General features: G+C 51.3%; 1 protein-coding gene and 1 pseudogene across 1 annotated transcript; both read left to right on the top strand.

The window, feature by feature from the left end:
- Positions 1-235: 235 nt before the first annotated feature.
- On the top strand, positions 236-1,878 carry LOC110583722 (annotated as a pseudogene).
- Positions 1,879-5,913: 4,035 nt separating this feature from the next.
- On the top strand, positions 5,914-17,940 carry LOC110583983 (cholesterol side-chain cleavage enzyme, mitochondrial). Its single transcript, XM_021694017.1, has 9 exons — positions 5,914-6,187; positions 9,101-9,256; positions 10,875-11,074; positions 11,960-12,163; positions 12,811-12,968; positions 15,886-16,052; positions 16,292-16,370; positions 16,883-17,080; positions 17,551-17,940. The coding sequence occupies exons 1-9, from the start codon at positions 5,919-5,921 to the stop codon at positions 17,680-17,682; spliced, it is 1,563 nt and encodes a 520-aa protein (XP_021549692.1). The 5' UTR covers positions 5,914-5,918; the 3' UTR covers positions 17,683-17,940.
- The last annotated feature ends 1,461 nt before the right edge of the window (positions 17,941-19,401 follow it).

Genomic DNA, 19,401 nt, shown 5'->3' with positions numbered 1-19,401 from the left:
ATTTTTATTAATCAAAAATTATTCCCAACCTAGGGGCGCCTGGATGGCTCAGTCGGTTGAGCATCTGACTCTTTGTTTTGGCTCAGGTCATGATGTCACAATGGTGAGATCGAGCCTGGAGTCAGGCTCTGCACTCAGTGGGGAGTCTGCTTGAGATTCTCTCTCCCTCTGCCCCTACCCCCACCCCTCTCTCTCGGATAAATAAATAAATCTTTAAAAAAATTATTCCCGACAGATGCCTAGAAGCAAACACCATGTGAAGGCTGGGCATAAGAGTGGCAGCTGAGGAAAGAAAGGCCTGAAACGGAAAGCGACCGCCGAAGAACCTCAGGAGGCTGCAGTCGCTGAGGATGGAGCAATGGAAAGCGGGGTCCAACCCCCGAAAGCGGCCACTTTCCCCCCGGGCTTCAGCATTTTGGAAATTAAGAACAAACAACGGCGACAGTTAATGTCCAAGTGGTGGAAACAGTGTAAGAAAAAGCTGGCAAGTAAGAAAAAACTTAGGAGAGAGAAGCTCTTGGTGATAAGGCTCCACCAAAGCCTATTCCAAAGACCATTGACAACCAGAGAGTATATGATGAAACTGCAGTAGACCCTAATGATGAAGAGGTTGCTTATGATGAAGCTACAGATGAATTTGCTTCTTACTTCAACAAACTTCTCCTAAGATTCTCATCACAACATCAGATAGACCTCATGGGAGAACAGTACAACTCTGTGAACAGCTCTCCACAGTTATACCAAACTCACATGTTTATTACAGAAGAGGACTGGCTCTGAAAAAAATTATTCCACCGCGCATTTCAAGAGATTTCACAGATCTGATCATTATTAATGAAGATCGTAAAACACCAAATGGATTAATTCTAAGTCACTTGCCAAATGGCCCAACTGCTCATTTTAAAATGACCAGTGTTTGTTTGTGTAAAGAAATTAAGAGAAGAGGCAAGGACCCTACAGAACACATACCTGAAATAATTTTGAATAACTTTACAATAAGACTGAGTCATTCTGTTGGACATATGTTTGCATCTCTCTTTCCCCATAATCCTGTTTATTGGGAGGCAAGTTGCCACATTCCACGATCAATGGGACTATATCTCCCTCAGATTTCATAGGTATATATTCAAGAGTAAAAAGAAAGTGGGAATTCAGGAACTTGGACCACGTTTTATTTTTTTCTTTTCTTTTTTTCTTTTATTATTATTTATTTTTTTTTGCAGAAAAGTATCCCTTTGTCACATTTTTAAAAAAAATTTTATTATGTTATGTTGGTCACCATACAATACATCATTGGTTTTTGATGTGGTGATCCACGATCCATTGTTTTCGTATAACACCCAGTGCTCCATGCAGTATGTGCCCTCCTTTATACCCATCACCGGGCTAACCAATCCTCCCTCCCCCCTCCCCTCTAGAACCCTCAGTTTGTTTCTCAGAGTCCATCGTCTCTCATGGTTCACGTCTCCCTCCAATTCCCCCCCCTCATTTTTCCCTTCCTTCTCCTAATGTCCTCCATGCTATTCCTTATGTTCCACAAATAAGTGAAACCATATGATAATTGACTTTCTCTGCTTGACTTATTTCACTTAGCATAATCTCCTCCAGTCCCATCCATGTTGATGTAAAAGTTGGCTATTCATCCTTTCTGATGGCTGAGTAATATTCCGTTGTATATATGGACCACATCTTCTTTATCCATTCATCTGTTGAAGGGCATCTCGGCTCTTTCCACAGTTTGGCTATTGCGGTGGATCACGTTTTACCTTAAAATTAAGATCTCTTCAGAAAGGAAACTTTGACTCTAAATATGGAGAATATGAATGGGTCCATAAGCCCCGGGAAATGGACACAAGTAGAAGAAAATTCCACTTATAAAATACTGAAGGAATAGTATTGAATTGTGCTAAACAGGCCTATCCTGGATTTATGATAGAAGACCCTTTTCAAAATGTCATTTACTGGTTTCATAAACCTTTTCATGTTTGGATAAAATATCAAGTGCCATGAATTACCATTCATGGTATCATCTATTTGTATGCAGCACATACAAATAAAAGTCATTTTGGTGAAAAAAAAAATTATTCCCAACCTAGAATTCCTCTCCAGCGGGACTCTCAATCTGTGAGGGCAGAATAAAGAAACTGTTAGGCAAGCAAGGTCTTAACATTTTACCTTTCATGCACTCTTTCTTTCTTTTTCTTAGAGAGAGGGAGAGAGCATGTGTGGCCGGGGAGTGGGGGGTACGGGAGGCAGAGGGAGAGGTCCCTGGATGGCAGATGTCATTGCTCAGAGATAAGCAGCGTGGATGGGGGAAAGCGAGCACGTGTCAGGCCCCAGGAGGGATGCTTCCAAGAAGAAGCAGAGATGGATGGGAACCCAATGAGTTTGATTATGTTGAGAAGAGAGTTTGATCCCCCTCTGGGAAGTGGCATCAAGGGTCAGGAGGGCTGGAGCAGAGGGTTGCCGTTTTTCCTTATAAGCTTAGTAGTAATGTGATGGTCAGTTGGAGATGTTAGCTTAGCTAGGCTCCAGTCCTGTTATTCAAGCACTGAGCTGGGTGTTGCTGTGAAGGCAGTTTGTAGATGCGACTCGAATCCATAGTCAGTTGACTTGATGGAAGTAAAGAAGATTATCCCAGACAATCTGGGTGGGTCTGATTCAAGCAGTCAAAGGGCCTTAGGAGCAGAGCTGAGATTCCCCCAAAGGAGAAGAAATTGCACCTGTGGGCTGCGGCTTCCACTGGCGCCGAGCATCCAGCCTACCCTGCTGACAGGCGCCGGTGGACTTCACACTCGCCCAGCCGGCCCCACGTTGCACGAGCCGGTCCCTCAGCACCTCCCTCTAGTTCTGCTTCTCTGGTTGAACCCGGACTCATACATCTGCTAATTGAATTTTTAAACCACTCTATGGATTATTTGGATAAATGAAGGAAAAATAAGTACAATTTCAAGCCGTCAGAAAAAGAAAGAAGAAAACAGAAAAGAATTAACTTGAAAAGCACTGGAAGGAAATACAGGAACATGTTTTTAACCAGGGTTTGTGTTTATCTGAAGGTGGTGGGGTCACAGGCATTACAGTTGGTGGTCCCCATAACACACCTTCGGCCCCCCTCTTTCCAGGGAACACAACTGTGCCATGAGACTTTCTCTCTTTGGTTCCCAGAATGTCCGCTTGATGGGTTCAAGCCTGTATGGGGCATAAATTAAAAGTAGAATGGTTCAAAATGTTCCAACTTGGCCATATTAATTTAGGTGCAGATGACTGACTGAAATGTAGGAGTGTGACAGATTTTTAGCAATGTAATTATTTACTCTTGTATCATTCAGAGTTCCTCGTCATTGAGAACAGAGTTCACTCCAGCTAATATTTCCCAGGAAGGGTTTATCGGGAGACACTATAGAGTTCACAAAATCTCCAGGAGTGTGGATAATCAGGCTTGGAGGCCGAGGTGCCAGGAACGTCACCTGAATCACAACCCAGGGCTGCCTCAGTAGCCACCCACTGACCCCCACGGGGCTCCCCCGCTGCAGCCAGCCTGGGCTGGAGGTCTCTGCCACCACAGATGCCACAGTAGGGTTCACGTGGTCTCGCCTCTTCCTGCCACCACCTTCTCAACCAAAATTTCCTGAGGGGGCGTCTGATTGGGGGAGTCCAAGCTATCTTCCTGCATCCCAGTCACAAGGAACTCTGGAAAAGGGAGTTCCTGGCTTCTGCCTTGAGACTGAGCATAGAGTCCTTCGTTGGAGAGTCTCCAAAAAACCCAATCTGGGCGCATTTGTTTCTGGGCAGCCCCATTCTGGACGCCCAGCAGGTGTTGATGAAAGCTGGGACCACATTCATCCGCCCCATATACAGGGAGAGGCCACTGGCTGCCACCTGGGCCAGAGGGCGATGTTCGGGGGTGGTGATGCCGTCACCCTTGCTGGGACCCACTGGGCAAACTGCTGCCCCTTCCCAGCCAGGTGGCAGTGCCCCACACAGCTTCTCGGGGCCAAGGCTTCCAGTACCCTTCCCCGTTCTCTGTGTGGGGGCCCGGGGGGGCCGTGCTCTGCCCCTAGTGACTATTTGCTCTCCCTTGACCCAGGGGACTTCCCTCTCCTACCTTACCTTAGGAAGAGGAACCCAGCTTGAGCTGGGTTTAACTCCTACTTGGTGAGGCCATGTCCTCTTTGTAAAGGTCCATTGTTTTTAATAGGAAAAAGAGTCTGTTAGAAAAAGAGGGATTTTTTTTTTTTTACATTTTATTGCGGTAACTTATATTCCATAAAATGCGAATATTACAAGTGCATATAGGTCAGGTGAGTTTTTACGTATGTAAACGCACAGATCAAGACAGAGAACATTTCCAGCACCCCAGCAAGTTCTCCCATGCCCTTCCCCATTCATTACCCCACAAGAGAAAGGTTTCTTTTTTTTTAAAGACATGGAGGAAACTTTCTGAAAAAGATTTATTTATTTATTTGAGAGAGAGAGAGAGCTCACGTGAGCGGGGAGAGGGACAGAGGGAAAGAATCCCAAGCAGACTCCCCGCTGGGCTCAGTGCGGAGGCTCGATTTCAGGACCCTGAGATCATGACCTGAGCTGAAATCAAGAGTCAGACGCCTAACCAGCTGAGCCCCCCAGGAGCCCCAAGAGGAGCGCTTCTAACACCACACATTCATTTCACCAATTCTCACACTTCACTGGAGCGGAGTCCAACAGCACCCACTCTTTGGTGTTGGGTTCTTTCACTCAAAGTCTTGGGAGATTTTGATTTTTCTTGTTGGTCCTTTTCCTTAGTGTTCTATAATGAGCAACCTCGACTGTAATTTAGTTTATTTCTTATAATAGTAGCATATTTAAAAATAATGATAACAGTACCTGCCAATTATAACATTTTCAGAAAATACAGGTTTTCTTTTTCCAAGCAGAAAAAGTAGAACCTTAAAAATTGGGGAACTGACCCTATGGCCCAGCAATTGCACTGCTGGGTATTTACCCCAAAGATACAAATGTAGGGATCCGAAGGGGCACCTGCACCCCAATGTTTATAGCAGCAATGTCCACAGTAGCCAAACTGTGGAAAGAGCCCAGATGTCCATAGACAGATGAATGGATAAAGAAGATGTGGTTCATATATACAATGGAATATTACTCAGCCATCAAAAAAATGAAATCTTACCATTTGCAATGATGTGGATGGAACTAGAGGGTATTATGCTAAGCGAAATAAGTCAGTCAGAGAAAGACAATTATCGTATGATCTCACTGATATATGGAATTTAAGAAATAGAACAGAGGATGATGTAATGAGCACTGGGTGTTATATAAGACTGATGAATCACTGAACTCTACTTCTGAAACCAATAATACATTATATGTTAATTAATTGAATTTAAATTTTAAAAAATCGGGGAACTGTACAAAAACAGTTTATAATTATCTCTATCTCTATGTATCTACATATCTATGTATCTATCATCTATTATAAATAAGGGCTGCAGGGTGGCTCTCACCTCCTCCTGGGCCCCTCATAAGCACCCCCAACCCCAGACTGTCCACATGTCCTGAGTGATGTCTGCCAGCGGCTGGGTCCCACTGCAGGGGGCAGCAGGAGGTCCCAGCAGAGGAAAGGCACAAACCTGGCCATTTCAGGGGCCTGCTAGGGCTGATAGTGAGGACAGAGACAGGGGGGTCTCCTTGTGCCTTGGGAAGCCTTTCTGGCTGCAGAAATCCCAGACTGAGCCTTGGCACCCCAAGTCTGGGAGGGGCTGTGTGTGGGCCAGAGCCAATAGGAGGAGGGAGGCTGACCGCTTTGTCAGTTCGCTTAGCCTTGAGCTGGTGCTTATAAGCTGGACGGCAGGGGCCCAGGGCCGGAGTCAACCTGGCAGGCCCACGGCAGTGTGAGCAGGGACCGTAGCCACCGTGGGGACAGCATGCTGGCCAAGGGGCTTCCTCTTCGCTCAGTCCTGGTCAAAGGCTGCCAGCCCGTCCTGAGCATCATGCGGGAGGGTCCTGGGCATCTCAGGGCTCCCACTGGGGAGGGGGCCAGTATCTCCACTCAGATTCCTCGCCCCTTTAGTGAGATCCCCACCCCTGGAAACAATGGCTGGCTAAATCTGTACAGTTTCTGGAGGGGGATGGGCTCACAGAAAATCCACTACCACCAGGTCCAGAACTTCCAGAAGTATGGCCCCATTTACAGGTAAGCCTGGCAGTGTGGGGCTGGTGGGATAGGGAGGTAGAGGGGCCTGGGAAGCTTGCTGGACTTCCCTTCCCCAAAAGTTCTATCCTCCATTCCAGGCTCTTATCTACCTTTTTTTTTTTTTTTTTACAGGGGGGTGGGTAGGGGCAGAGGCAGAGGGAGAATCTTAAGCAGGCTCCGTGCCCAGCATGGAGCCCAACGCAGGGCTCGACCTCACGACCTGAGCTGAAATCAAGAGTCGGACACTTAACCGACTGCGCCACCCAGGTGCCCCTGTTCTTATCACTTCTGACTTTACTCCTTCCGTGCCTGAGGACGGTGGCAGAAGGGAGAACCTTCCCAGACAGTGGGTTCTGTTCCCAGCCCTGAGGCCTCAATGCCGCTCAGATCCTACACCCTTTGAAACTTTCCTGGGGGCAGGTGGTAAGAGAGCAAGCTCTGTTAACTGCCTCCCTACAGCCATTATCCTCAAGACGCCTTGGAAGGTACAGCTCTCATCCCCATTGTCGGAGGCAACTGAAGCTCAGAGGGGTGAGCATTCTTGCCCTGGTCACGCAGTAAGAGCCCTGTCCCGCTGGGTTGCTGGCCTCCCCGCTCAGCCCTGTGCAGATCTGGAGCAGCTGATTATGTCCCCTCCTGGCTAGAGCTTCTCAGTCTCCAAGCATCTGCCTTGGTTTCTGCCAGGAGGAAGGGTCTTTGGTCTTTTAGCCTCTGAATGTGCTCCCCCCCTGCCCCTAGGGGCTGCCCTTGGTGGGAGGCCTCGCCTGTTCTGAATTGGCAGCTTCTAAGGTGCAAAGCCTTCAAGCCACAGCTGGGTTCTGTTCTGAGCAGATACTTAAGGGGGATAGGGGGTTGTGGAGGTGCCAGTTGGGGGCCAGGAGGGGACACCAGGAGGGACAGTGCATTTTACTTTAAGTGAAAGGGTCAAAGTGGGAAAGGGCATTGATAGGACATGTTGGCTGGCTTGATGGTGGGCTTGGGGCGGGAGGGCAGGTGTGTTTGCCTAGGGGTCCAGCTGCTCATTCCTCAGGGTTCCTGACTCCCCTTCCCACAAAGGCTTTTGAAGTCCAAAGTGCTTTCTACAGCTGGTTGGAGGCAGGGAGCCCCATGGCTGAGTGCCAGGTTTGGGAGAAGGTTGCTCCTCACTTTGGGGAGATGGTTCATTATTCCTGCTTCCTTCCCTCCTCCTCTTCCCTTGCTTCCTCTCCCTCTGGTTGGAACTCCTTCTTTTATCAAGCCCCTTTCTGTTTTCTGAGTCACTATCATCTGAGCCTCTTGACACGTCCTTGAATTTGATGTTACTACGCATGTTTTACAGGTAGAGAAACTGAGGCTGGGAAGGAGAAGGGTCTTGCCAAGGTCACACAGCTCATCAGGGCAAAGCCAGGGCTGTCTTTGGAACCCCAGTTGTCTGACTCCTAGTTTGGTGTCCCCATTCTGTTCTAACTTATGGCCCAGAAATGATAAACTTCTGAATACATGTGATTAAACAATTCAAAAAATATAGGCAAGCACAAATGGCAATTGCAATCAGATATAATCCCAATGTTGATAACATTTATGTAGCATTAAGCATGTGAATATATTATGTATGCTGTTTGGTGGGGTCCCACAACAACATCTGGATGACGTCTTTCCTCTTTTTTCTCTTTAATATGATTTTAAAAGGCAGCACGGTAGTCTGGAGTGTGGATAAGCCACATTGATTGAAGCCAGTTCTGTAAAGTGGACATCTAGCCCTCCCTGGGCTATTTTGCTATTAGACGTGATGCTTATCCATTAGGCATCATTGTTATGCATCAGATCACTGCCTTGGGCTAGATTCCCAGAGTTGGTATTGGTAATAATAATAGCAGTTCAAGGATTTTGCTGAGTTGGGGTGAGGGGATGGAGATAGTGGTGTAAGGACACTTGGTAGCTGGAAAAACACTGAGGGGATTTTCTGGGAGGCCAGGGACAAAGCCCAAGAAGACTTGGGAAGGTAGGCTGGGGCTTAAATGGGTCAGTGGTTAAAGAGCACTCTCCCTCTCCCCTCCCCCCCCCTTTTCCTCTCCTCCCTTCCTCTCTTCCCGCCTCCCTCCCTCCCTCCCTTTGAGGAAGGAGGAGGGGAGAGAACTTGGCTTATACCTGTATGTTTTTATATTTTGCCTTATAGTGTATCTTGAATTAACTTTCTTATGCAAAAGGCAGATGCACATGAGAAGTGGACTTTTCCGCCGTTTCCCCACAGAGACCGCCTACTTTGTGACATATATCTGCACTTGAGGCCTGGTGTTTTACCCTGATTTTATCTGAATAGAGGCAAAGTGCTTTGTTGGAATCCAAGGAGAGGCAGGGTGGCCACTCCCAGCATTCCAATCCTAGAGCCTCGAAGGGACTGGCTGGCCAGGTGTCTGGGCTGCCTACCCAGCAGGCTACACTCCGGTGATGACGTGACCATGCTGTTTCTGAGCTCTGCAGTGGGTGTGATGGGGGGAGGGTGCTGAGGGTGTGGACTCGCAGCAAGAAGAGCATGGCAGCGAGGACTTGATGGTCCTGGGGGGCGGTGGCTGGTCCTGGGGACATGCCCTGGTACGGCAGCTACCACTGCGATGATGAGCATAAAGCTGTCACTTACAGAATGCCTAACAGGATCACATGCATAGACTTTATCATCTTGTCCTTCAGCAACCCTGTGAAACAGGTACTGAATCCCTATTTTATAAAAAAGGGAACTGGGACTCAGAGGGGGTGAGCGCCTTGCCTCAGGTCACAAAGCTGAGGAGGTTGTGGAATGGGGATCCACTCCCAGGACTGTTTGCTCTGTGTTCTAGGCCCCGAGGCGGTTATAGATGAGCTGAGCCCGGCCTGATTGCCCAGGGCCCCCTTGGCTTTCCTGGAATCCTCCATAGCCCATCTCATCTGTTCCTCCAGGGAGAAGCTGGGCAGCATAGAATCGGTTTATATCATCGACCCCGAAGATGTGGCCCTTCTCTTTAAGTCCGAGGGTCCCACTCCAGAACGATTTTGCATCCCGCCCTGGGTGGCCTATCACCAGTATTACCAGAGACCCGTTGGCGTCCTGTTAAAGTGAGTCCTGGGCTGACTGCCGGGGGCTGGAGGGAGATGACAGAGAGCTGAGGCAGGGCCACAGCTGGGCCATGCTTGCCCTGCCCTTCCTGGCTGGGGCCTCTAGGCAAATCCTTGGCATCTTCCTGTCTCCATAAACCAGCTGATGGTAAGAACCACACTGCCAGTCTTCAGGGAACTGCTCAGGTTGAAGATCAGAACGAGTAAATAAAGCCCTAGAGAACTCCTCACTGATTGGTTCATTCATTAAGTCCCATCTTATTGAGCACCTACTATGGGCCAGGCTCTGGGGTACAGTGACAAGTGGGGCAGGGCCCCGCCACCGTGGGTCTACAGGGAGAAACGTAGGAAGAAACGATACTTGTCTACAGTGAGAAACGCAGACAAGTCAGTGTATTTAAGTGTAATGGACACCATATTCCACCAAATCGCTCATCAAAAATTTAAAATGTGCATATCCGGTGTTGCTGAGGATACAGAGAGACGAAAGCTCTCGTAGCTTGCTGGTGGGAGTGAACACTGGTGCCACCACTTCAGAAAATGGTTGGCCATTCCCTCCTGCACTTGGATATTCACCTACCTATGAGACAGCAGTGCTGCGCTCAGGGATAGACTCCAAAGAATGGAGTCCCTAGGGGACATGAGCTAGAATGTTTGCAGCAGTGCTGTTCCTAACAACCAAGCCCAGGAAACCAGTTAAATGCCCAACGGGAGTGAGAATGAGTAGGCGGGGGCCCACACCAGTCAAAGTGAACGGACTCAGTGACCGTCGAACGGACTCAGCAACAATCGAGACAGTAGTTAGAAATTTAAAATTGAGTGGATAAAGCAAATCATGACAGCCTTTTTACGAAGTTGAAAACAAATATACAGTTTTTAAAAGTATGTTTTGGAATAACTATAGATGGAATAAAACTATATATAAAACAAGCAAGGGCATCAGGCTGGTGGTCCCCTTAGCCAGGGAGGCAGCAGGTGAGAGGACCCGGGGGGTGCGCATCTAAGTTACTGTCAAGTTCCAGTTTTTGTGTTGCCTGGTGAGTTTGTGATAACATCCTTATAAACAAGCAAAGCCCTAAAACTATAAAGAGGGCTTTGCATGGATCTATTTTTGAGTATGGGCCACAAGCTGAGGTTTATTAGTAACCCAGTTTTCAGGACACCTGAGATCCCCCACCAACGTTAGTAATGGGACACGTTGGGGGTGCGGAGGAGGAGAGATTGGTCAGTTGTGTCTGTGAGAGGTCAGAAAAGGTGACAGAGAGGGGCGCTTGAATGGCAGGAGTTGAGCATCGGCCAGGAGGAAGGGGAGGGCATGCCTGCAGTGAGGCAAACAGTAGAGGATTTGGAAGTTACTTCGAGGCTCTAAGAATAGGAGTTCCTGGCCACAGCAGCAACAGAGGGAGTGGAGGAGGGTGGGGGTTTTGTTCTTCTTCGCCCTCTTTCTTCCTATCCCCTCCCCCAGGCCAGGCAGCTGCTGGGAGATGGGAGGCCCAGGGTGTTGGGGGTGGAAGTGAGTGCAGGGCTCTGAGCTGTGGCTCAGCCATGTCAGCCCCCTCTGGGTTTGCCAGGCGTGGGTTTTGTGACCATCAGGGCCTGAGGGCCTGTGTTTTCCCAGGAAGTCAGGAGCTTGGAAGAAAGACCGGCTGGCCCTGAACCAGGAGGTGATGGCTCCAGAGTCCATAAAGAACTTCATTCCCCTGCTGGACCCAGTGTCTCAGGACTTTGTCAAAGTCCTACACAGGCGCATCAAGCAGCAGGGCTCCGGAAAGTTCTCAGGGGACATCAGTGACGACCTGTTTCGCTTCGCCTTTGAGTGTAAGGGGCTTGTATCTACCTGCAGTGGTCCTGTGGGTGGGAGAACCCAGCCTCCTACCTTAAGACCCAGCATAGACCTTGAAGAAGCATTGGGATTGGCTTCTGGGATGAGCTGCTGGACACATCCTCTACCTCTCTCTCTCCTGGGACGTTGACCTTCGAGGTCTGGGAGGGGATGGGAGGGTTGGGTGGTTAATCTAAACTGGGTATTTGAGGATGTGTAGGAGTTTTACAGATAGGGTAAGGAGGTCAGGCAGCAGGGGCAGAGGGAACAGTGCATGTGAAGGTCTCATGGCTTGATGGGGACCATGTGATCACTGAAGGGGATTTGGGATGCCCAGAGTTTGGCATGAAATCAACATTCAAATTCCTGACCCAGTAGGCAGGAAACACTTGGGGTGGTTGTGACTTCTTAGGTCCAGCCTGAGTGGGTCGTGGATGGTCAATTTCCAGGGATTTGTGTCCCCTAGTCTCTCGTCTGACCCGTTTCAGGAAATAGCCAATTTGGTCAATTATGGATGAGAAATCTATCTCTCTTCTCAGGAGGAAAGCCCAAAGTCTGCTCGGGGTACTGGTGGAGGGGTGGGGGGAGTAGTCTCAGCCCCTCCCCGGCCCTTTCCCAGCTCTGCTGGAGACTCTGCGTCCTACCGCGCTTTGTAGGGTCTTCCACATGCCCCTCTGAAGGATCCCAGTGGTTGCCAGAAGGCAGTTTTCCTCAGCCCCTCGATTTCAGCCTTTGGGGACTCAGGCCTCAGTTTCTTTACTGAAGGAGTCTGAGGCTGGGTGCGGGAGATCCTATGTGTTGGCGGGGGTGGTGGTGGGGTTCCTGGGGCTAAGGCCCTCATATGGCCTGGTTGGAAGGGGCTCTCCTGTGTCCCTCTGCAGCCATCACCAACGTCATGTTTGGGGAGCGCCTGGGGATGCTGGAAGAGAGAGTGGACCCTGAGGCCCAGCGGTTCATCGACGCCGTCTACCAGATGTTCCACACCAGTGTCCCCATGCTCAACTTCCCCCCAGACCTGTTCCGTCTATTCAAGACCAAGACCTGGAGAGACCACGTGGCTGCATGGGATGTGATTTTCAATAAAGGTGAAGGCTGCATCCTGGGTAGCCAAGTCTGGGGGCCAGGAGAGCCCTGTCCACCTCAGAGGGTGGGAAACTGAGGCCTGGGATTGGGGAGAGAGAGAGGTAAGAAGCCTCTGTCCTCTAGTGGGCAGGGAGGCTCCAGAACCCCTGGCCATGGTGGACTATAGGCTGGCTATTGGAGATGGTTAGATTTTTCTGGAGAAAGAGGATCAGAGATGTTCCTCATATTCTTCCAGAGGAGCCCAGGATCCCCAGAGGGTTAAGGACCCGTGCTTCAGACAAAGCTGTGCTCGGTGACAAATTAGGACTTTGGTGGGAGAGATCGGTAAGGCAGGGTGAAGAAGGTTGACTGGGTGTGGTGCTGACGCCAGACCTGGAGTCAAGTCCACTCTGCCCCTGACACCCCCATGACCTTGGGCAAGTCACTACCCTCTAGGACTTCTGTTTCCTTATCTGTAAAATGGGGATGACATCACTCACCCCCTAGAACTGTGGTCAGGAATTAGATGGTTATGAAGAGCTCAGCAGGGAGTGTGTGCTCAGTAAAGGGGCCGCTAGAAAGCTGGACTCCTGAACCCCCAGCCCTTGGTACCACCTCTCACCTTCCCTCCCACCTGCAGAGAGCTCACTTCTTTTCCCCTCCTGCACAGCCGAGATCTACACCCAGAACTTCTACTGGGACCTGAGGCAGAAGAGAGACGTCAACAATTACCCGGGCATCCTCCACAGCCTCCTAAAAAATAACAAGCTGCTCTTTGAGGATGTCAAGGCCAATATTACCGAGATGTTGGCCGGGGGTGTGGACACGGTGAGGGGCCCTCAGCACGTCCTGTCCCTTCCTGGGCCCCGTGCCCCTTCCCTGCCACTCCACCCTGTCACCTGAAACCCTACCCACATGGGGTGGGTCTCCCTTTCCTGGTTGCATTTCATAAATACTGATCTCCTAGAAGGGTGAGGTCATATCCGGCCCCCATGGACCATGCCTTGAGGCCGATCCGCCATTTTTTCTTTGCCCGTGAGAAGGGAGTGACTAGGTGTAGGGGCAGGCTTGTGCGTGGGGTTTGTAAGGGAAAAGCCCTCCAATCACAGGTGGAGAGCACAGCACACTGGATTCAGGAAGGCAGGCAGGCCCCCCAAAGAGCTGGGAGCCAGTGGAATTTGCCTCGGGGTCTTGTTGCTGCCTCCCATCCTCCCCCTTCCAGACTCAGTCCCCCAAGGCACCCCCAATGCCTGAAGGCATGCTCTGTGGTGCCTCCCTCAGGTCCTCTCCCCAGGCAGGACAGTACCCCAGAAACTTCTGGAATGTCAAAATGTCTCTGGCCTGTGTACCTCCCTTTTCCCAATATCATGTTGCTGTGAGAGCGAGGGTTAATTATTTAGTTTATTGATTATTAGTTGGGATTCAGGCACCGAGACTATAAAGATGAATATGAGAGACCTCAAATGTCCCAAATGGCTCAGAGAGGAAGGGCATATTAGTGTGCTGGGGCTGTCATAACAAAGTACCACACACCAAGTGGCTTAAAAAACAGAAGTTTATTCTCTTGAAGTTCTGGAGCTGGCAGCCAAGATCCAGGTGGCTGGGTGGGTTTCTTCTGAGGCCTCTCCATGGCCTGTGGATGGCTGTCTTCTCCCTGTGTCTTCACACAGTCTGTGTCCAAATCTCTCCTTCTTATATGCATACCAGTCCCATTCATTAGGGCTCCCCCATAGGACCTCATTTTACCTTACTTCGCTCTGTAACAGGCCCTATCTCCTGATACAGTCACACTGTGAGGTCCTGGGGCGGGTAGGACTTCAACATGTGAGCTTGGTGGGGACACGACTCATCCCGTGACAAGGAGGCAGCATGCGCACAGATGACCAGCGCATGATGGTGTAGCACCGGACGGCCAGGCCCGGGCCGGGGACTGAGGGCACTGAGAAGAGGGGAGAGGGAACATGGCCTCGTAGGACAGGGAGAGTGCGCCATACAGGAACTGAAATTCAGCTTGTGTCTTGAAGGCTGTTGCTGGGAGGAGAGAGTAGCTGGAGAGTTTCGGGACCAGGAAGAAGTGGGTGTCAAAGCCCCCATGTTAATAACGTTCTTTCCTAGGTGTCATCTTTATGCTGTGCTCTAATAGAGGAGGGTTGGTCTATGGCACAGGCTGCAGACGAGCCTTTGAGCATATTTTAAACATTGTCAGTTATGTAGAAGACATCTCCCAAACCACTGGCCTGCACCAAATCACCTATCCTTAGGTGACATTTATTAAGCCTGTCCTATATGGCAGGCAGGGGCCTAAGCTTTTCACATGTATTAACTCATTGAGTATTCACAAACAACACTGGGAGATATGCTACTATTATCCCTCAATTTTAGGTGAGGAAATGGACACAGAGAGGTTAAGTCACTTAGTCAAGGTCACACAGCTAGGAACTTATTTGACTACTTTATTAAACAAATATCTCCTGAGTACCCACTCTGTGTCAGGCCTTGGAGGTAATAGGACAAATACACAGGTGTGCTCCGAGCCTTAAAGAAAGAGTACATCCTTGCTTCTTAGTTTGGGGAGGGGGATTCTAGAAAGAGGAAACAGCATGAGGAAGATTTCTGGTCTTCAGGAGCTGCGTGTAGCTCGGTGCAGCTAGAGCTTGAGGTGCATGTTGGAGAGAGGTAGCAGTGGGGCTGAGAATGGTAGGCGGGTGTTGGGGGGCCCTGTGGGTCAGGCATGAGCTTCTGGGGCCAGGTAAGGGTTTTTTTTTTTTTTTTTTTAAAGATTTTATTTATTTATTTGAGACAGAGAGAATGAGAGAGACAGAGAGCACATGAGAGGGGGGAGGGCCAGAGGGAGAAGCAGGCTCCCTGCCGAGCAGGGAGCCCGATGCGGGACTCGATCCCGGGACTCCAGGATCATGACCTGAGCCGAAGGCAGTCGCTTAACCAACTGAGCCACCCAGGCGCCCCCAGGTAAGGGTTTTAAGCTGAGAGGTGACTACATGGCATTTTTTCCCGAGTGCTCCTGCTGGGAGGAAGAAGGAGAGTGTCCAAACCTCTTGGACAAAAAAATGATCCTTGGTAAGATGACATGTCCTGGCCATAGGAAGGAGGGCGGCTTCAGCCTGGGGTCCCACCACTGAAGAATCTGGGGCTGTGGGGCTTGATGAGTGACCCTCATACCTCCAGCATGGTCACTGCCTCTGGCTAATAGCGAGATGACCTGGTTCATCTCGGGATATGCACACTCTAATTGCGACACTGTTGGGAAACAGGTCTGGCTGTTCTGGTTTCAGTATCTTTGGGCCTCACTTTATTTTATGCTCTCACAGGCAAATGCTGAGGTTTGGGGAAGGGCTAGCGGGAGAGGGATGGAATGGCAGTCATTTGGGAGTACCACCGTTACAGAAGTAGGGTTTGGCTTCCAAAGCCCTCTGGGTCTTCTGGAAGAAGGCATTGGCTGTATGGCTGACTCTCCCGGCTGGGGAAACAGGTGGGCTCTGGTGACATCAGGGACGAGGACAGGGACAAGTGCTGCCCCAGACATGCCTGCCCTGGGGGGGTGAGGAAGGCTTTTTTGGACCCTTGCCTTTAGAACTGTGTTTTGCTTTTGCGAATGGTGGTCTCTGGATACAGGGATGAGGGTGGGCAGAGATTCTTGGAAATGAAAATTTAGCCTGGGTTTAGAGGCCTCAGGAGTGATAGGTCCTCCTTGTCTTCTGCTGCCCCCCCCCCCACTCCCTGCCAGACGTCCATGACTCTGCAGTGGCACCTCTACGAGATGGCACGCAGCCTGAGGGTGCAGGAGATGCTGCGGGAGGAGGTCCTGGCGGCCCGGCGCCAGGCCCAGGGAAACCTGAGCACGATGCTGCAGCTGGTCCCGCTCCTCAAAGCTAGCATCAAGGAGACACTGAGGCAAGCCCGACCCTCCCTGCCTGCCCGCCTCATCCCCCAGATCCCTGGGCAGGGCACGAGGGAGCGGCTTGGTAGCAGGAAGCGAGAAGTCCAGGCAGACAGCTGGGAATGGGGAGGGAGGAAATAAGAGTTCGGGTTCTGTCTCCAGAAACCCCCCGGGATGCAGTAGCTGGGGCTGAGCCACCATGCGAGGTGTCCAGGCCTCAGGGCTTCAGCTCCTGAATGCCTTCCTCTGGCAGACTCCACCCCATCTCCGTGACCCTGCAGAGATACCTTGTAAATGACTTGATTCTTCGGAATTACATGATTCCTGCCAAGGTAGGTGCAGCGTGTGTGTCGGGGGGGGCTGCCAGCTCTGCCAGTCAGACAGGAGGCTGGGGGCGGACTGTAGTTGCACACAGATGGTGGCGATGGGGGTTTCTGTCCCCTCTTTCTTCCTGGAGCTGGCTGGTGTGGTCCTTGACAGCAGCAGTCCAAGTGTGAACGAAGGGCAGGGGTACTGGACATAGTGGGTGACGATCTCTGGAAGGTTGCCCGAGTCCAAGGTTAGGAGGGAGGCCCCATGGGCTGCCTGGTCTCAGGAGTCCCCTGGGGCTGAGCAAAAGGCAGACAATCCCGGGGGCCATCCCCGGCCTTGAGTCCTCGGTCATGTCCACATGATGGGCGAGGCTCAGGGAGGGCTGGGGCCTTTTTCAATGTCATGGGGCAGGGAGCGTCCTGTGCCGGGAGGCGGGACAGCCTGGCTGGGGGTGGGAGCGGGGAGCTGAGTCATGCTCCAGGCTGTGAGTAGATGAGGCCTATACTCAGGCCTCTGCCCACCTTGTCCCCAGACATTGGTGCAGGTGTCCACCTATGCCATGGGCCAGGACCCCACCTTCTTCTTCAATCCGGGCAAGTTTGACCCAACCCGATGGCTGGGTAAAGATAAGGACCTCATCCATTTCCGGAACCTGGGCTTTGGCTGGGGTGTGCGGCAGTGTGTGGGCCGGCGGATCGCTGAGCTCGAGATGACCCTCTTCCTCATCCACGTGAGTCCAGCCGGGGACATCAGGGCAGCCTGAGCTGGCCGTGGACCGAATGAAGGCACTGACCCTCCTACACCCACTTCTGTCCACAGCCCAGGGAGTACAAGGCTGGGGACATCTGTCTCCCATGACTTGCCCTCCTCCTCCCCCACAATTTTGGGCTAATCCGCCGTCTCCTCTTTTGGGCTAATTTGCTTATTACCATTGGTGTCCCCTGGCCATCTGTTCCCTCCAAGTGGTGACAGGATGGGTGTGGGGTGGGATGAGGTTTTGTAGAAGCTAAGGTGAATCAAGGGGACAAAGCACCAGGGGTGTATTTTCACGCACTGTGCCGGGTACATAGGAGCTGGCTGTTGAGCCCTTAGAACTCCTTGAGTCAGGCAAAACAGGCAACACCTACAGGTGAATGAGCCTGGCCCCGGGGGAGACAGCCCCTCCCCATCTCCCCCCTAAGCCCACCACCTCTTTCTCAGATTCTGGAGAACTTCAGAGTTGAAATGCAACATCTCAGTGATGTGGGCACCACATTCAACCTCATCCTGATGCCCGACAAGCCCATCTTCTTCACCTTCAGGCCCTTCAACCAGGACCCACCCCAGGTGTGATTAGAGAGGGTGCGCATCGCCTCTGCCACCCATCAAGCCAGCAGGGGTGCTGGAGGGAGGCCCGAGGGGGTGGCACCCCTGGTGGTGTCTGCTCGTCAGCCCTCGGTCCCCCTCCCCTGCTCCTTTTGGACCAGCTCTGAGAAGAGAGAGTTGGTGCTCAATGGTCAGCTGCCCCAGCTCAGCCAGGGCACCCCTCTTTCCCGCCACCTCTTCCCCCTCTCCACCTGCCCCAGGGAGGCAATAAATGGCTGAACTACGTGAAGTGTTTTCATTTCTATCTGACCCCCAAGGTAGCCATCACTCCTGTGGAGATGCTCTGTGGCCTGGGTCAACAGTGGGATCTGAGCATGAATGGGGGACCTGAGGCAGCTGCGCTTGAAGCTCTCTCTGCTGGGACCTCCCCCCCCAAAAACACACACCTACAGCAGCTCAGGGGCCAGTAGGGTCGCCCTCCTTGCTGCCACAGGAGTGAGGCTCTTGCCAGGCTCTGATTGGCTGAACCTTGGGTGGGAGTTCCCTGTGGGGTCTTGAGGACTTCCTGCCAAGGCCCAGTGAGAGATTTGGGGGAAGCTAGGGCCGAAGCCTGTGAGTGAGGGTCTGGTGTGAGGTGACTGACCTAGAGAATAAGAGGCCAGCGTGCTTTCTTTACCCCACCTGACCTTTCTCTGGGCTTCCCCAGGCCTCAGCTTCCTGTTCTAGGGAGATGTGTCCACTTGCCCAAGCTCTAGGCAAGAAGACTGTGGCTGAGTCTGGTACATTATTTGGACTGTCGGACACTGGTCCCAATTTCAGCCCTCTTAACCCCTTCTGAGTCCATAATTCCTGATCTGACTGGGTGCCTGATCCTTTCTGGCCCTCTGCTAGTCAGGTCTAAGTCCTGCAGGCAGACAGGGGAGCTAATCCTGCTCAGGACAGTGGCCCTGCAGCCTTGGTCTCTTCTACCAGCATCTGTAGGCTCTGAGTCCACTCTTGGAGCCTTTCTGCTTTTCCCTACCATACAATCCTCTTTCTTGCTGGCTTTCTCTCTCCTTACTGCTTCCTTTCTCTTCTCTGGGGCCAAGTTGTCTTTGACTCAGAAATGTTAGAGCTGGAAAGGGGCTTACCATCAGAGAAGGTAAGCTCTGCATGGGATAGATGGGGAAATGGAAGCCCAGAGAGGTTGCTAGAGTCACTCAAGGTCACACAGCATGCTTGCAGCTAGAATTCAGGCCTCCTGATTCTCAGTGGAGGACTCCTTCCCTGGGCCCCATCTGCTTTCCTGTCCCTGGCTGTATTTGGACACAACATTGCCAGCTCAGCCTAGCCCGGTAAATGGGGGTATTTCACACTAATATGTAATTGATTGCCACAGGCAGGCTTTAAGTCTTTCCCTTCCTGAGAAACAGATAAACCAAACTTGGAAGAAGGGATTTCAGATATGAGATGTCTGGGGGCAAGTGGAAAGTCCCAGCCTCCCTCACATTTTCCAACAGAGCTGGCCTCTGGTCATCTCATTTTTTCTGGAGGTCTGGAAGGGTTCCTGCTTTGGAAGGCCTCTTCCCCACCCTCCTGGGTTCACTATGACCTCCGGCTCTCCCAGAATGGTAGTTTCTGAGATAGGCCTCAGGAGACTATAGCACTGCAGTGGAGGGCCTGGGTTCAGAGTGGGGTCTGGCAGGAGGAAGCTGGGTCCCCTTGGCTGCCCTACTCCAGGAAAGAGGTGAATGCTCACTGACCTAT

This window comes from Neomonachus schauinslandi, chromosome 9 (assembly GCF_002201575.2).
Source record: "Neomonachus schauinslandi chromosome 9, ASM220157v2, whole genome shotgun sequence".
Lineage (NCBI taxonomy): Eukaryota > Metazoa > Chordata > Mammalia > Carnivora > Phocidae > Neomonachus > Neomonachus schauinslandi.
The sequence above is the reverse complement of the archived record's forward strand: the minus strand, read 5'-3'. Positions and strand labels throughout refer to the sequence as shown.